Source organism: Canis lupus, chromosome 21 (genome assembly GCF_011100685.1).
Source record: "Canis lupus familiaris isolate Mischka breed German Shepherd chromosome 21, alternate assembly UU_Cfam_GSD_1.0, whole genome shotgun sequence".
Lineage (NCBI taxonomy): Eukaryota > Metazoa > Chordata > Mammalia > Carnivora > Canidae > Canis > Canis lupus.
In genome coordinates, this window is record NC_049242.1 from 37968763 (window position 1) to 37987861 (window position 19099).

The 19099-nt window shown below is 43.0% G+C and overlaps 1 protein-coding gene across 1 annotated transcript in view; it reads left to right on the plus strand.

Annotated features, from left to right (window-relative positions):
• Positions 1–834: 834 nt before the first annotated feature.
• The window catches only part of LOC119865018 (phosphodiesterase 3B), a 168123-nt gene continuing 149858 nt past the window's right edge, over positions 835–19099 (plus strand). Inside the window, 2 exon segments of the mRNA XM_038569119.1 lie at positions 835–1126; positions 1129–1791. Coding sequence (XP_038425047.1) covers positions 857–1126; positions 1129–1791 — 933 coding nt within the window. The 5' untranslated portion in view covers positions 835–856.

Genomic DNA, 19099 nt, shown 5'->3' on the forward strand with positions numbered 1-19099 from the left:
GCTCGGGCAGCAGCCCACGTGCACGCTCGTCGCCGGGAGCCGCGGCCGAGCCCGGGAGGTCCACGTCGCCGCCGAGCGCGGGGCCGGCTCCCGGGGGCCCACCCTGCACCGGGATGGGCTTGGCCGCGGCTGCCCCCCTCCTCCACCTCCCCCTTAACTCAGTTTCCCAGCTAAGCACGGCCCTGGGGTGGGGGGGGCCGCAAGCGCCGTCCTTCCCGCGCGCCCCGGGGGTGACCCGAGTGCCGGGCGGCGTGGCTCGACTTACCCGCGCGGGGAGCCTGCGCGCCAGGGGTCCCGGGGGGCGGGCGGGGCCGGTGCTCGCCCCGGGGCGGCCGCTGCCCCCGCGGTCCCCGCGGTCCCCGCACGCGGCGCGGCCGGCGGGGTCCCTGCTCGCCCCCGGGGCGGCGGGACGGGGCGCGGGCGCGCGCGGGCGGCGGGCGGCGGGAGGCGGGAGGGGCGCGCGCCGCCCGGGGCAGGCTCGGGGGAGGAGCGCCCGCCCGCGCGCCCAACGGACCAGGCTGGGGCCGGGAGGGGACGGCCGCGGCCCGCGGAGCTGGGAGGCGACGCCGCGTCTCCAGCCGCCGGGACGCGCCCGGGGGACCCCGAGGGGCGCCTTCCGCCCGCGCCCTGCGCCCCGCGCCCCGCGCCGGCATGTGGCCGAGCCCGCCGCTCCTCCGGCCGCGCGGCGGGGACCCCGGGCCGCGGCGGCGGGGGCAGCCCTGAGGCGCTGCGGAGCCGGGGGGCGCCGGGCGCGCGGGGGCCGGGGCCGGGGCCGGGGCCGGGGGCGGGGGCCGGGGGGCCCGGTCCGAGCAGGGGCGCGCGGAGCCCCGCGGCGGGACGAGCGGGAGCCGGGGCCATGCGGTGCCCGCCGGCGGCGGACGGGGCCGGCTCGCCCCCCGAGGGCCCGAGGAACGGCTACGTGAAGAGCTGCGTGAGCCCCCTGCGGCAGGACCCCCCGCGCGGCTTCTTGTTCCACCTCTGCCGCCTGTGCAACGTGGAGCTGCCGCCGCCGCCGCCCGCCTCCCGCCTCGGCCGGGCGCGCGTCCCGCTGGGCGCCCTGGCCGCCTTTGTCCTGGCGCTGCTGCTGGGCGCGGGGCCCGGGCCCGGGGGCTGGGGCTGGGGCTGGGGCTGGGCGCCGGGGCCGCGCGGCTGCGGACCCTGCTGAGCGTGTGCTCGCACAGCCTCAGCCCCCTGTTCAGCATCGCCTGCGCCTTCTTCTTCCTCACCTGCTTCCTGACCCGGAGCAAGCGGGGCGCCGGGCCGGGCCGCGCGGGCGGCGGCGGCGCGTGGTGGCTGCTGGCGCTGCCCGCCTGCTGCTACCTGGGGGACCCGCTGCTGTGGCGCGCGTGGGCGTGGGCGTGGGCGTGGGCGCCGGGCCCCGCGGGGGCCCCGGCCGCGGCGCGGCTGTGCTCGGCGCTGAGCTGCGTGGGCTTGCTGACGCTCGCGCGCCCCGCGAGGCTCGGCCACAGCGCCCTGGTGCTGCTCTTCTCCGGCTGGGTCTGGTGGGTCTCGTTCACCGGGCTCGGGTCGCTGCCCGCCGCGCTGCGGCCGCTGCTCGCCTGCCTGGTCGGGGTCGCCGGCTGCCTGCTGGCCCTGGGCCTCGAGCACTTCTTTCCGATCCGGGAGGCTCCGCGCGCTGCTCGCTCGGCCGGGGCGGCCGACGACAAAGTGCCTGTGATCAGACCCCGCAGGAGGTCCAGCTGCGTGTCGTTCGGGGAGACCCCGGCCGGGCGCTCCGGCGGCTGCAAGATGTTCAGGAGACCTTCGCTGCCTTGCATCTCCCGGGAGCAGGTACGGCTCACGGCCAAGGATGCGCGATGCGCGCGCGGGTCCGGCGCCCCGGCGCCCAGCCCGAATGCGGGTACCTGGGAGCGCGCTCGCCTCCAGGGTGCTTGGGGGACCGGGGTGCGGTGGGGTGGGGTGGGGGGGGGGTTGTCCTGGAAAGAGTCTCTGAATGACAAGGAGGCGCTTGAAACATTCAAAAGCACCCTTTTTTGGGGTCTTGGAATAGAAATGCAATAGCACACGGATCATATTGCACTTTTTAAAAGACTTTTCTCATCCCGGTACACGAGTTCTCAGGATTGAAGTGAGTTATTGGCGGTTTAATACATCGACGGCTGCCCCTTTGGCATAGACTGACGTAGGTCTTTTTCGGTGCTATTTGTCGCTGTTACAATGGTGCTGTCCTCCCAACCATAGCATACACCCGTTAGATTGAACATGTACGTGTGTGTGTGTGTGTGTGTGTGAGTGCGGTTTCATTCTTGATAATCGAGAGGAAGAATCTGAGATCATACAATGAACACTGATGAGCTTTGGAATTGAGGATTAGTGTAGATGAAAAGATTGTTGGAAATAATTTTTAAGGGATTGTCTCCCCCCCCCATCTCAGTAGTATATAGGCCATTATAATTTTTTACAGAGTAACTCATGGTCGTGTGTATTTGTTGCATAACTGGGAGAATGTTGTAACAATTTAACCTTTAAACTTGGTAATGTCTGGAAAGATGCCAAAAGCATTTCCCCCCCTTCTCCCCCCCACCCCTCTTTTCCCCCCCCCTGTAGATTTACATGTTTTTGTTTTTTAAAGGAATTGAAATCACCGGTCAGGGAAGAGTTTGTCTTTATGTGGTTTAGGGAAATCTTGTTCTACATCATCAAGAAATCAGCAAAAAGTTGCTACTCGTTTAACATTTGCTAGGTGTGAAACGTTACATATATTGTCCCAAATCCTCACAGAAGCCCTGCTTGGCAGATGACAACCTCAATTTAGAGATGAGTAAATTGAGGCGTAGAGAGGTTACCCACCTTCACACATCCAGTTAGTGGCAGTGCAGGGATTTGAACCTAAACCTTTCCGTTTTCTATGCTGTTTTCTAAGCAACTAAAAGAATGAGGGTAGAGGTTTTTAACTAGGAGAGTGGGAGTCTATACCATTGGTTTTCAGACTTTTTGATTGATGATGTGTTTTACACTGGAACCCAGTGTATTTGAAACAAAAGTTTCTTGTTCTTGCTACATCGGATGCTCTCAATGTATTATCTTCAAGCTAGCTACATTGATTTTATGTTTCACACTGATCCTGTAGTGTTCCAATGAGACCACACTTTGCTTCTTGGAAAGTTTTCTCCGGGGCTGCTTTTGTGGTCTGTAGTTATTTTGGCCAGGGCTAGAAAGAATTGTTCAAAAAAATGTTACGCCTTTTGTTTTCTAAGTTTACAGCCAGTGATACTAGACAATGCTTAGAAAAATGTGTGTCAGGAGAAAAACTGTTGTGAGAAGATTTACTGCAGAGCAGAGTCGTACCAGCTCTTTTCATAGACTAGTATGGCATTTGGTTTGATTATTTGTGAATAGATTGCATTTTTTTAACACCGGAAAAGTGTTTTAGCAATCTCATCACATTTGCAGGCAAATTTCCTGTATTTAATAGTATTGTGCTTTAATGTATTTTAAATGTAATCTGGCGGCCTAGTCATTGTGGCTCTTCTCTTGTAAATTGAAAATTCCTGGTTCTTAATCCTAGTCTGGTGCTCTTTAACCGCAACCTTTTCCAGCCTTCAGCTAGGTGCAGAGGTGTTTGTTACTGCTAGGTTGCTCCATTTATTATCTGTATTAGAGGAAAATACAATTTCACTTTTAAAAAGGACAGATTTTCTTATTTCAAGAAAACACGTTACACTATGAATAGGAACATTTTTGGGATCTTAACTATATGATGTTATTCTGAGGATTTATACATGTTATTTAACATGCAGTGTCATAAAATAATACTATTATGGCATTGCTAGGAATTACTAGATATTTTTGACTTAACAGAGATTGTAATAACACATATTTTTACTTATGCCAAATTCCTGAAGTTTAACAGTGGGTCTGTGGTTTTGTTTGCAGGTTGATTATGCTAAAGATATTAAGGGGAAACCAGTACTTTTATGGAAGTAAGAGATCAAGAGATTTCCTAATTTTCTTTTTATTTATTTATTTATGATAGTCACAGAGAGAGAGAGAGAGAGGCAGAGACACAGGCAGAGGGAGAAGCAGACTCCATGCACCGGGAGCCCCACGTGGGATTCGATCCCGGGTCTCCAGGATTGTGCCCTGAGCCAAAGGCAGGCACCAAACCGCTGCGCCACCCAGGGATCCCAGATTTCCTAATTTTCTAAGTGCTGAACTATGTATAATGACAATTGTGAAGCTACCTTCTTGTTTCAGAAAGTGAAGGAAGACAAAAAAGATTTTGGGTAGAACTTGGTACAGGGAGAAAAAATGTCCTGAATTCATAGGCAGAGGGTCAAGAGTAAAGTCTTGCCTCTGCTGTATGATTTTGGAAGAGTTTTAGTAAGTGAGCCTTTCTGAGTCTCAGGATCCTGTCCACTTAGGGCATCCCAGTACATTGATTTTATAATACTTTCAATTCTAGAATCCATTTCTTTGAGTAAGTTATAGATACAAATATAACTAAAACATCACAAATGAGTAGTTCTTGAAACTTAAATGTTGAACGTTGATACTGCTAAGCTATAGTTTTTCACTGGAAAAGATGAACCAAATACTCTATTTTTCGAATAAGAACTTCTAAAAAGCATATGTGGATTCATTTTTGGATTGATAACAAAATTGCTATACTTTCATTTCCTTAAGAATTTAAATATTTTTATTAACATATTTTTTTTAATTTTAAAGATTTTATTTATTTATTCATGAGAGAGAGAGAGAGAGAGAGAGAGAGAGAGAGAGGGAGAAGCAGGCTCCATGCACCGGGAGCCCGATGTGGAATTCGATCCCGGGTCTCTAGGATCGCACCCTGGGCCAAAGGCAGGCGCTAAACCGCTGCCCCACCCAGGGATCCCTTTTATGAACATCTTTGAAGAACGATTGATAATTCGTATTAGTATAAACGTTTTTAGTTGTGTCAGAGTGGATTTAAACTATTAAGTTTTAGGATAAGTATGATGTTGAAAAATAAGGGCATGTGTTTGTAAGACACTTGATTTTCATAATGAAATTGGTGGTATTTGATGTAAAAGCTTTGTATTTGTCAGTTCTTAGCGAAGGGTTTTTGTCGTTTTCCTGCAAAGCATTTAGAGATTTAAAGTTTAAATCTAGTTACTACTGGTGGGTTAATGGAAAGAAGCACTAAGTTTGTAGTACGCTTGCCAGCAGTCAGATGAAAGCTAAAAGAGAAAAAAATCAGTTGTCTACATAGAAGCATTGACCAGAGTTTAACAAACTACATATCTACGCCTTTTAAATTGTGTATTGTACAATGTAGATTTCAGCTTTTCAACCAGATTCTTTGTGTGTGATAGACTAGGTAAGGACAAGGTTTTGAGAGGTGTAAGTTAGTGTGTGAGAAATTTTTCTATACCTAAAATGCTAAGTGCTTTCTAAATGGTTAGGTAAATATTTAAAAATTCTGTGGCCTTAAAGCCCATAAATATTATTTAAAGTGTTAATTTTATTTGAAAAAGATATACACATGTAAGATGGAGGCTTTTAAAAAAGAGTTTAAAGTTTAAGTGATTGTTTACCCTGTTAAGGAATTTGCAAGGCAAACCCTGGTATGAATTTCTTTAATAATACCTAAGTATTTGTGAAATTTATTTTATGGCTTTAAAGAGTGTTTTAGTCTAATTTCATGTTAATATTTTTGTAGCAAACTATCAACCTAGGTAATTATTTTATGTTCTATTTTGTAAACATGGTATGTACTCTGGCATCAGAGTTATCTTTCAAAAACACAGATTTAATCAGATCACTCACTCTTAAAAATCTCTTGGGTTTTTCATTGTTCACAGGATAAAGTTCATGCTCTTGACCCTTGCTTGCAAAGGTCCTTTATAACCTGCTTTTTAAAAGCCTTTTGCTTGTTTTGTTTTTTAAAAAGCCATCTGGGGACTTATGGAACCCCTTCCTCACCTCCATCCTTGGTTCTAGCTCTTTGAGGACTGCTTATTGTTATTGACTTGTAGTTTTTTTTTTCTCCCGCTTTTACCATTCACACAGGTTGAAATCTCCTTTAAGAAACAAATAAGATTAAGAATCTTTAGAAAGTACAGTGATACTCAAATTAATGTGTATGCTGAGGACAAAGCACCATTATAACAGAGTTGGCCATATTTAAAAATAAAAGGTGAAAAAAAAAGGCGAGAGATCATGTGAAATGGTGATGATGTGAGATAGAATATTTTCATTATATCATATGAAATAGTAACATCCCCATAGTAATAGTATATGTTTTCCCACACTGAGTGAAAGGTAAGTTGGGTCACCCAGGAGTAAAACTGTATAAAGTTTGTTTTCAAAATGCTTCAAAAGTCCTCTGACTTTTTATCCTCCTCTGAAGGAGGCCCTAATCTTTTTCCTTCCCACTGGGTTGCTGTGTTAGCCCATTTCCCTCACACATTCTTCTGCCTTCTATACCCCATCCAAAGCAAGAACAAACTATACTTGCCGAAATTTTCAAGATTAACATAGTGTGTTTATATAGCTATAGAAGATAAGAGAGATTTAGAATTTATCTAATGGAAACACCATTTTATAGAAAGGAAAGAAATCCAACTGCAGAGAGATAATATCGTGTCTAGGTTATGCTGTGAATTATTGGGATACAGGGATTAGAGCCTAGATCTTGATTCCTAGTCCCGCTATATTTCCTATAAAGAGCATGTGCGCCTGCAGTCATAGTTTTCCAAAAACTGCTTTTAATTTTGCCAGTTATCTGCAATTATGTGATAAATGATATCCTTGGTAAAAAGGGGCAGTAGGGAGTGGGGAGTAACGGGAAAGAGAAGAGAGAGATAGGAGAGACTCTTGATTGCCTAGTTCATAATGACCTTGAAAACATACTTGGTACCTGATGTGGTTGTTTCAGGGTGACTTATCAGGATGCAGCTGGTCTCAAACTCAAGTGCCCTCAGAGTCCAGCTACATAACACATTTATGTTATATGTTGCGGAAGGAGGGGAGGGTTAAGAAGAATGGGAAGTGAACTGACTATTGCCTACTTTGCCTGAGGGCATTCAATCTGAACAAAACAAACTGAACAACTGTGTTAGCCAAGCAAAACTTGAGGCCAGCTGAGTTCTGAGTCATTTCTGACAGTTTATGACATTGTTCACCTTATTATTTACAAGTTAATCCACGTTTATTTAAGTGATTGTTAAAAGCTTGTTCCTAGAACTTGGGGCAGAGGAATGTATTTCCCACTGTCTTTTTCTTTTATAACCTAGAACTTTCCCTTCTGTATTGATACCTAGCAGATATCTTATTTTTATAAGATAAAGATCTTCTTTACCCGCCCCCTTCCATCAGTTAGAGTATATTGTTTGACTACTTCTTCCTTTTGTTTCATACAACTTGCATTCAGTGTATTTTACATTTATTTAGTTAGCGTTTATTTTATTTTTTAAGATTTTATTTATTTATTCATGAGAAACACAGAGAGAAGCAGAGACACAAGCAGAGGGAGAAGCAGGCTCCATGCAGGGAGCCCGACGTGAGACTTGACCCCTGGACTCCAGGATCACACCCTGGGCCAAAGGCAGGCGCTAAACCGCTGAGCCACCCAGGGATCCCCATATATGGCATTTTTCATTTACAAATTTATTTATTTATTTATTTATTTTTCGTTTACAAATTTAAACGCTAACTAAAGGGGATCCCTGGGTGGCTCAGCAGTTTAGCGCCTGCCTTTGGCCCAGGGTGTGATCCTGGAGTCCAGGGGTCAAGTCCCACGTCGGGCTCCCTGCATGGAGCCTGCTTCTCCCTCTGCCTGCTTCTCTCCGTCTCTAGGTCTATCATGAATAAATAAATAAATAAATAAATAAATAAATCTTAAAAAAAAAAAAAGAAAAATGCCATACATGAAAGACTATACATGTGTATAGTTTTATTTGGTTTAAAGAAGAAAATAAAACCAAAGTCATCTACTCACCACTCATTTTCTTAGAAGTTCCCTGCATAACCTATTTTGCATCTCCTTCTCCCTGTGCCAGAGGCAACACATCTATCCTGATTTTTTTTTTTTTGCTATTCATTCCCTTGCCTATCTTTATAATTATAATCCTCATGAATGTATTTAAGTAAATAATGTGTTGTTAGTATTGCCTATGTCTGAACTTTAAGTAAATAGAATCACGCTCTATGAATGCTTCCATAACCTTTTTTTTCTGGTGTTTTCTTTTTTTCTTTTCTTTTCTTTTTTTTTAAAGATTTATTTATTCACGAGACACACACAGAGAGAGGCAGAGACACAGGCAGAGGGAGAAGCAGGCTCCAAGCAGGGAGCCCCATGTGGGACTCGATCCCGGGTCTCCAGGATCATGCCCTGGGTCAAAGACAGGCGCCCAGCCGCTGAGCGCTGAAATTCATCCATGTTGATTTGGATAGTTGTAGTTATTTTTTCAGCACTATCTAGTATTTCATTGTGTGGCCATAGTAAAATTTATTCATCCATTCCACTGTTCACAAACCCTTGGGTGCCTTTCAGTTTTTTCTATTATGTACAATGCTGCTATGAAAATCCTAGTAAATGTCTCCTGGTGCATATGTGCATCTAGAAGCAGAATTTTTTTTTTTTTTTAATTTATGATAGTCACACAGAGAGAGAGAGAGAGAGAGAGAGAGAGAGAGGCAGAGACACAGGCAGAGGGAGAAGCAGGCTCCATGCACCGGGAGCCCGACGTGGGATTTGATCCAGGGTCTCCCGGATCGCACCCTGGGCCAAAGGCAGGTGCCAAACCGCTGCGCCACCCAGGGATCCCTAGAAGCAGAATTGCTGAGTTGCAAGTTATGTTCGCATTCAGCTTTACTAGACAGAATAATGGCACCACAAAGATGTCCCTGTTCTAATCCTGGGAATTTGTGAATTTGTTTTTATTTTATTTTATTTTTTTTTGTTTGTGAATTTGTTACTTTACATGGCAAAGGGGGCTTCGCAGATGAGATTAAGTGAAGGGCCTTGAGATGGGGAGATCAACCAGGATTATCTGAGTGGGCCCAATGTAATCACAAGGGCACTTGAAAAGTGAAAGAGGGAGACAGAAGAGATGACAGAAAGAGAGGTGATAGTGGCAGTAGGGTTGGAGTGATACAGTGTGAGAAAGACTCACTCAACCCACCCTTGGCTTTGAAATGGGAGAAGGCCAGGAGCCAAGGAAAGCAGCTACCCTCAGGAAGCTGGAAAAGACAAGGAAGTGGATTTCCCCCTAGAGTTCCCGGAAGGGAATGAAGCCCTGCCAACACCTTGATGTTAGCTCAGTCAGACCAGTCCTGACACATAGAACGGTAAGAAAATAAACTTGTGTTGCTTTATACCACTGAATTTTTAGTTATTTATTAAAAGAATGTATTTGCATTAATTGCTGTAACAGTTTGCATGGGTTGCTATAACAAAGCACCACAGACCTGGTGGCCTAAACCACAGAAATCCATTGTCTCTGTTCTGGAGCCTAGGAGTCCAAGAACAAGGTGTTGCCAGGGTTGATTTCTTTGTAAGGGCTTTTGAGGGAGAAGCTGTTCCATGCCTGATTCCCAACTTCTGGAGTTTTGCTGGCAATCTTAGATATTTTTTGGATTGTTGATGCATCACATCTGTCTTGTCTTCCCCTTCATGTGGCACTTTCTCTGTGTGTCTTCACATTGTTTTCCCTCTGTGCCTTTGTGTCCCAATATTTTTTGTATGGACCCTGGTCATATGGGATGAGGGCCCACCCTAATGACCTCATTTTAATTTAATTACCTATAAATATTGCTTTAGTTGAATCTCAAGAGTTTTGGTGTGTAGTATTGTTATTGTTCAGCCTTAAGCATTTCCTGATTTTCATTTTCCTTTTGACTAGTAAGTTGTTTAGAAATAATAATAATTTCTAATAATGCAGGTTTTCTAGATACTTTATTGTTGTTCTCTGATTTAATTGCCTGGTGGGCAAAGAATGTGGCCTAACATGATTGGTTTTCATGTGCTTGAAAATAATACATCTTTTTCAATTTTTAGGTACAATATTTGTGAGCTCTCTGGTAGGTAAAAGCTATAAAATGTTCTTGTCACGCTTTTTTTTTGTCCTTAGTGACTTTTTATTTATTTATTTATTTATTTATTTATTTATTTATTTATTTATTTTTAAAGATTTTATTTATTTATTCATGAAAGACACAGAGAGGCAGAGACATAGGCAGAGGGAAAAGCAGGCTCCACGCAGGTAGCCCGATGTGGGACTCGATCCCAGGACCCCAGGATCTCGACCTGAGCCAAAGGCAGATGCTCAACCAACTGAGCCACCCAGATGCCCCCTTAGTGACTTTTTTAAAAAATCATCCCAGGGATCCCTGGGTGGCGCAGCGGTTTGGCGCCTGCCTTTGGCCCAGGGCGCGATCCTGGAGACCCGGGATCGAATCCCACGTCGGGCTCCCGGTGCATGGAGCCTGCTTCTCCCTCTGCCTGTGTCTCTGCCTCTCTCTCTCTCTGTGTGTGACTATCATAAATAAATAAAAATTAAAAAAAAAATAAAAAAATAAAAATAAAAAATCATCCTGACCTATCAGTAACTGGAGAGAATATGAAAAATTTTACTTTACTGGTGGATTTGTCAGTTTTCCTCCCTCATAGTTTGCGATTTGTTTCTCATGTTTATGAGTACTTAGAGAATAAACTTTTCAAATTCGATAGAATTACTTATCAAAGGAACAACGAAAAGGGCACATGAGAGAAAGCACCTTTCAAATGTCTGAGAAGTTAATGTAGGAAAGTAATGAAAAACTAATTTTATCAGGGTTAGCGTGTATTTGTAAATTGCCTTTTATATATACCAGGCCCTGGAGATACTAAGATGACAGGTGCAGGGTCTGTATTGCAAGGAGCTCAAACTCTATCTAATGAAGGGAGAAAATGTAAATACCAGAGTTTTTTTTTTTTTTTAATTTATTTATGATAGTCACACACACACAGAGAGAGAGAGAGAGAGAGAGAGAGGCAGAGACACAGGCAGAGGGAGAAGCAGGCTCCATGCACTGGGAGCCCGACGTGGGATTTGATCCCGGGTCTCCAGGATCACGCCCTGGGCCAAAGGCAGGCGCCAAACTGCTGCGCCACCCAGGGATCCCAGAAAATGTAAATAAATAATTACAATTCAATGTAGTAAGTGATATAGCACAGGTATAAACATGGGAACGTTATGGAAGGAGCTAACTCTTCCAGGAGGAGAGTCAGAAAGCCTTCAGAAAGTAGTCACTCTGGGTGCTCGTCTTAAGTCTGTGAAGTAAGTATTGGGATCCTGTTTTGCAGCTGGACACTAAAGCAGAAAGGTGAATTAACTAGCCCCAAATGACTTTGCTGGTACATAGAAAATACCATGCTAAGTGCCATTTTCAGTATAAAGAAACCCCTAAGAACTCTCTCAACAGAAACAACTACAGTTTTAAACATTTTATAGAATACTTTTTTTGTTGTTGTTTGTTTTTTAAAGATTTTATTTATTTATTCATGAGAGACACAGAGAGAGAGGCAGAGACACAGGCAGAGGGAGAAGCAGGCTCCACGCAGGGAGCCCGATGCGGGACTCGATCCCGGGACCACAGGATCACACCCTGAGTTGAAGGCAAGCGCACAACTGCTGAGCCACCCAGGTGTCCCTATAGAATACCTTTTGATAGGAATCAGTGAGCAAGAAAATCGTAGATCCCCAAAAAAGAAGTGAAAGTAGTGTAGGGTAGGAAACATTTCCCTCCTTCTAGATTCTTTGGCTGGTCTAAATAATTAAATTCACATAAAACAGATTAACAGGAGAAAAACAAATTTAATTTTGCATTTATGGGAGCCCCATACAAATATGAAACTCTAAGAAGTGACCAAAGCAGGAGTTTTTTTTATTCATTTTAGACAACGAAGCAGTACATTTATGAAGAACTGACAAGACAAAGGGGTTTGGGCTTAGAGCAGTAAGTTAGTAAAGAAATAGCAAGATTTGTTTATACAGCCTTCTTGGCTCTAATTTCTCTGTCTCTGCTGATGAGGATGCCTTCTACCCTCCTGGCACAAGGAGAGGTACCTTTCACACTGGAGATTTTTGGGGGTAGGGGAAACAAAAGAGGGTTAGGGTGTCCTTCTTGCCCCAACTGTTTCTCAAATACCTTTTATATTTTAATTTTTAATTTTTATTGAACTATAATTGACATACAGTATTATATTCGTTTCAGGTAAACAGAGCAGTTTGACAAATTATGTACCTTATGAAATGCTCACTATGATGAGTGTAGTGATCATCTATCACCATACAAAGTTATTACAGTATTATTGACTATCTTTCCTATGCTGTTCCGGTATCTTTAATTCATAGTAATCCACATGCCAGCATATTCGGGGATGGCAAATTCTGCTCTGCTCTCCTTCAGTAAAAATTCTGAGAGGGAAGAGACATTAATTCCGGTATTCACTGGAAGAGTTTCTGACCATCCCGAGAGACTTTGAACATTTGCTTTTGTTAGATATGGCTAGACTCAAGACATAAAATCTAGAGTCTGTCCAAAGTCAGTAATCTAATAAGAAACCTCTGCATAAGAGCTGAGACCCAGGAACGCCTGGGTGGCTCAGCGGTTGAGTGTCTGCCTTCAGCTCAGGTTGTGATCCTGGGATCCGGGATCGAGTCCCACATTTGGCTCCCTGCATGGAGCCTGCTTCTCCTTCTGCCTATGTCTCTGCCTTTCTCCCTGTCTCTCGTGAATAAATAAATAAATAAATAAATAAATAAATAAATCTTTAAAAAAAAAAAAAAAAAAGAGCTGAGACCCCAAAGTGCTACTCCCCCAGTGCCTGTCTTGACCTTGGCACAAGGGAATTGAAGAGGAATAAAATACAGTAATGTCTAACAACAAGAGGGCCCTCATATAATTTTTTTTTTAATGTAAGCTCTCTCCTCCATGTAGGGTTTGAAATCATGACCCTGAGATCGATAGTTTCATGTTCTACCAAGTAAACCCCTCAGGTGTTCCCCCATTACCCTCCCCTTATTTTTTTTTTAAATTGAAGTATAGTTGGCACACATTGTTACATTAGTTTCAGTTGTACAAACAACATAGTGACTGAATATCTCTTTATGTTATGCAGGGCTCACCAGAAGTGTAGCTATCATCTATCACTATATAACACTATTATAATACCATTTACCATATTGCCTATGCTCTTCCTTTATCCCTATGATTTAGTCATTCCATAACTGGAAGCTTGTACCTTTCACTCCCTTTCATCTATTTTCCCTAGCCCATTGCCCCCTCTTTTCTGGCAACTAGCAGTTCTCTGTCTTTATGTGTCTGTTCCTTTTTATTTGTTCTTTAGATTACATGTGTAAGTGAAGTTACATGATATTCATCTTTCTCTAACTTATTTCGTGCAGTACAATACCTTCTAGGTCCAACCATGTTGTCATCCCTTTATATGGCTGAGTAATATTCCATTGCACATATGTACCACATTTTCTTTATCTGTTCATCTGTCGATGGCTGCTTCCATATCTTGGCTATTGTAAATAATGCAACAAACACAAATAATGCTGCAACAAACACGGGAATGCATATATCTTTTTTTTTTAAAGCTTTTTTTAAAGATTTTATTTTTTTTATTCATGAGAGACAGAGAGAGAGAGAGAGAGAGAGAGAGAGAAGCAGAGACACAGGCAGGGAGAAGCAGGAGAAGCAAGCTCCATGCAGGGAGCCTGACGTGGGACTCGATCCCGGGTCTCCAGGATCATGCCCTGGGCTGAAGGCGGCGCTAAACCGCGGAGCCACCCGGGCTGCCCACATATATCTTTTTATTTATTTATTTATTTATTTATTTATTTATTTATTTATTTTTTAATAATAAATTTATTTTTTATTGGTGTTCAATTTGCCAACATACAGACGCATATATCTTTTAAAAAAATATATCTTTTCAAATTAGTGGGGTTTTTTGTTTGTTTTTTGGGTAAATACTCAGTAATGGAACTACTGGGTCTTATGGTATTTTTGTTTTTAATTTTTTGAGGACCCTCCATACTGTTTTCCACAGTGGCTGTGCCAATTTATATTCCAGTCGACAGTGCATGAGGGTTCGTTTTTCTCTACATTTTCACCAACCATTGTTATTTCTTGCCTTTTTGATACTAGCCATTCTGGCAGATATTAAGTGGTATCTTCTTGTGTGTGTGTGTGTTTTTTTTTTAAGATTTTATTTATTTATTCTTGAGAGACACAGAGATTATGCCCTGAGTCAAAGGCAGACGCTCAGCTGCTGAGCCACCCAGGCATCCCTCTCCTTGTGGTTTATTTATTTATTTATTTATTTATTTATGATAGGCACACAGTGAGAGAGAGAGAGAGGCAGAGACACAGGCAGAGGGAGAAGCAGGCTCCATGCACCGGGAGCCCGACGTGGGATTCGATCCTGGATCTCCAGGATCGCGCCCTGGGCCAAAGGCAGGCGCCAAACCGCTGCGCCACCCACGGATCCCTCTCCTTGTGGTTTTGATTTGCATTTCCCTGATGATTAGAGATGCTGATGTACCTTTTCATGTATCTTTTGGCCATCTGTATGTCTTCCTTGGAAAAATGTTTATTCAGGTCATCTGTCCATTTTTAAATCAGATGGTTTGTGTTTTTGCTGTTGAGTTTTATAAATTCCTTAAATATTTTGGATATTAACACCTCAGATATATTGTTTGCAAATATCTTCTTCCACTTTGTCGATTGCCATTTTGTTTTGTTGATTGCTTCCTTTGCTGTGCAAAAGCTTTTAATTTTGGGATAGTCTTGATAGTTTATTTTTACTTCTGTTTCCCTTGCTTTAAGGGTCACTCCTAGAAAACTGTTGCTAAGGCTGGTGTCAGAGAGATTATTGGCTGTATTTTCTTCTAGGAGTTTTATAGTTTCAGGTCTCATGTTTAGGTCTTTAATCCATTTTGGGTTATTTTTGTATATGGTGTAAGAAAGTGGTCCAAATTCATTCTTCTACATACAGCTGTCTAGTTTTTTTCAGCAGCATTTAGTGAAGAGACTTGCCTTGCCTCTTGGGTTGCAGATTGACCATTTAAAATGTGGATTTATTTCTCGGCTCTGTACTCGCCATAATTTATGTGTTTCTTTTTGTGTCAGTACCATACTGTTTTGATGACACCCCTGTTGAGGATTTTAATATCCATGTTCATCAGGGATATTTACCCGTAGCTTTTTGTTGTTGTGTCGTTTCGTTTTGTTTTTGTAGTGTCTTTGGTTTTGGCGTCAGGGTAAAGTTGGTCTGCAGAATGTATTTGGAAGCTTTGCCTTTTCTTCTATTTTTTGGAATAGTTTTAGAGAATGAGTATTAACTCTTTTAAATGTTTGGTAGAGGGACACCTGGGTGGCTCAGCGATTGAGGGTCTGCCTTCGGCTCAGGACATGGTCTGGGAGACCTGGAATCAAGTCCCACATCAAGCTCCCTGCAAGGAGCCTGCTTCTCCCTCTGCCTGTGTCTCTGCCTCTGCCTCTCTCTGTGTGTCTCTCTCATGAATAAATAAATACAAATCTTTTTAAAAAAAAGGTTTGGTAGAATTCACCTGTGAACCCATCTGGTCCAGGACTTTGGTTTGTTGGGAGGCTTTTTTTTTTTTTTTTTTTTTGATCTTGAAAAAATTGAAAAAAGAGTGACAGATAAGAGATCAGAATACCACCTTCATTGCTGATAAAGCTTGTACTGGAGAACTTGCTTCATCAGTGCAGGCAGTTTTTAATTTTCATTTATTTTATTATTTAAAATGCTTTTATTTATTCATGAGAGACAGAGAGAGGCAGAGACATCAGAGACATAGGCAGAGGGAGAAGCAGGCTCCCTCTGGAGAGCCCAATGCAGGACTCGATCCCAGGATCATGCCCTCAGCCGAAGGCAGATGCTCAACCACTGAGCCACCCAGGTACCCCAGTTTTGTTTTTTACTACTGAACCCCAGAATTACATAGATGTACCTGGCCACAGGCAGGACAGGGCCAGGAACCTCCTCCCTATTTATGGAGAAACCTAACCATGGAGGAACACTAGAGAGCTGCTTCCAGCTAGCGGGTGGGCTCCCAAGAGCAGAAAGCAGTGGGTACAAGTCTGCTTATGTCTAAATTTGCCAATCACCTAAGTCACCATTCCCGTTTTAGGAAGAAAGTAACAAAGAGTTAGAGAGAGGCTAGAGTTTTTAGGGGAAAAATCCTCCTCATGAAAACCATAGGATTGAGGAACAGGCATTGCCTTTCAATATGAAAATAAGAAAAAGGCATTTGTAATCCCAACACTTTTCGTATAACAAGTATTTTAAGTTTTGCGTGTTCTCGTTTTTACAGCTAGGTTTTACATAGTTGTGTGGAATGCATGTCATTTTATTTTATTATTTTATTTTTATTTTTTTAAAGATTTTATTTATTTATTCATGAGAGACAGAGAGAGAGAGAGGCAGACACAGGCAGAGGGAGAAGCAGGCTCCATGCAGGGAGCCCGACATGGGACTCGATCCCCAGTCTCCAGGATCAGGCCCTGGGCTGAAGGCAGCGCTAAACCGCTGAGCCACCCGGGCTGCCCTGTATGTCATTTTAAAACTGAAGCTAGATTCTATCTTCATTTCTTTCTTTCCTCTCTTGACAAATTGAGTCATTTCTTTCTCATGTGTATCTATTATCACTTTTTTTCCTTTAAGATTTTATTTATTTAGTTGAGAGATTGAGAGAGAGTGAAAGCATGAACATGGAGAGGGGCAGAGAGAGAAGACGACTCCTTGCTGAGTAGGGAACCCAATGCAGTCTCCATCCTAGAATCCCTGGGATCCATAACCTGAGCTGAAGGCAGATACTTAACCCACTGAGCCATGCAGGTGCCCCTCTATTATTGCTCTTAACACTTCATTTTATTTGTGTTGACAAGTCTCGCTCACCTCTTTGTGTTCTTTATTTTTTGTTTTATTATTTTTTTTAATTAAAGATTTTATTTATTCATGAGAGACACAGAGAGAGAGAGAGGGAGGCAGAGACACAGGCAGAGGGAGAAGCAAGCTCCACGCAGGGAGCCCGACGTGGGACTCTATCCCGGGTCTCCAGGATCACGCCCCAGGCTGAAGGTGGCGCTAAACCACGGAGCCACTTAGGCTGCCCTGTTTTGTGTTCTTTAATACAGAGACATTATCTCTACTCATTTGTGTATCTCTGGTCCTTGAGATATACCAGATAGTTTATTAAATTGAATACTCTGTTAAATACTATGCTGTTTATCATTTACTATGACATTTATTCCTAATTGCTTCACAGTGTCCATAATTCCATTATTGAAAGTAACTTGAAGAGGATGCCTAAAGAATAAGTTCTTGAAATCACAGAACCCAGCAGTGATCTTCTTTAGTGGAGATATTTGCTGTAGGTAGGTGAATACCAGAGTTTATAAATGAGGTTTAGAAGAACACTATGTTGGGAGAATGGAGACTAATGCCGGACATAGTGAGTAGGAGTTGTCTCTTAGGGAAAAAAAGGTGGCATACAGTTGATGATTTGAAATGATGCTGTAGTGACTTAGTAATATTATAAACAACCTTGACATTTTTTCAGATATGGCTTACCAAAAAATGTTTACAGTTTGGTTACAAATTCCTAGGTGTTAGATACTCAACAAGTGTTGCTAGAACACGGTCAGTGCTTTTATAGCAGCGATGTCCCCAGTAGCCAAACTATGGAAAGATCCCAGATGTCCATCAACAGATGAATGGATAAAGAAGATGTAGTATATATATGCACAGAGGAATATTACTGAGCCACCAAAAAAGAAAGAAAGAAAGAAAGAAATCTTGCTATTTGCAATGATGTGATAGAACTAGAGGGTATTATACTAAGTGAAATAAGTCAATCAGAGAAAGACAATTATATGATTTCACTCATATGAAAATTAAGAAACAAAACAGAGGAACATAGAGGAAGGGAGGGAAAAATAAAACGACATAATCAGAGAGGGAGATAAACCATAAGAGACTCTTAACCATAGGAAACAAACTGAGGGTTGCTGGAGGGGAGTGGTGAAGGAGGATGTGGAACTGAGTGATGGACATTAAGAAGGACGTGATGTGATGAGCACTGGGTGTTTTATACAACTGATGAATCACTGAACTCTACTTCTGAAACTTGCAATATACTACATGTTAATTATTTGAATTTTATAATATTTTTTTAATCATTTGAATTTTAAAAAGAAAAAGTCAGTGCTTAGATTCACTTTTTAAAATTTCTTGGATAGGGATCCCTGGGTGGCGCAGCGGTTTGGCGCCTGCCTTTGGCCCAGGGCGCGATCCTGGAGACCTGGGATCGAATCCCACATCGGGCTCCTGGTGCATGGAGCCTGCTTCTCCCTCTGCCTGTGTCTTTGCCTCTCTCTCTCTCTCTCTCTCTCTCTGACTATCATAAATAAATAAATTAAAAAAATAAAATTTCTTGGATAAACTTCACATTCTTAGTACAAATATGCTAATTTTATAGTTCACCAAGGAAGAAAATAGTAATTATTAGTCATAATTAGCTAGCAGTCTCTAGAAATGTGATTATTTTTGTTTTAATGTTTGATTATTTTGAGTACATTTTTATCAGGTAATCCTAGGTTTATCCTTTTACACGTAATGCCTTTCCATTTTAAATACGTTTTAGTTGTCTCTGTTTCTTGTATGTTTATACCCTCTTGTACTTACTGAGATCTTGATGAGAATATTTCTTTATTTCCCTGATAACACCATCTTACTGTGGCATCATCAGTGATGCTCTAAATGCTTATAAAACCTCCTTGCCATGTACTAAATGATCTCAGACTTGGTGTATCTTGAATTTTTACCTGCTTTTTAATAGTTATTTTATCACTTTTTGCTGTTTGGTGTTACTTCTTACTGTTATCTATCTCTAACAGACTCCCTGTCCCCTTCACCATTTGTTATCGATTATCAGCAGGTGTCAGAAAACTAGTTAACCAAGCTAATTGGGATTGGTCATGAAAGTAAACAATGAATAGATCTGAAAGTCTTTCTCCTGAATAAAGTGTATGGATTTTTTTTGTTTTGTTTTGTTTTAAAGATTTTATTTATTTA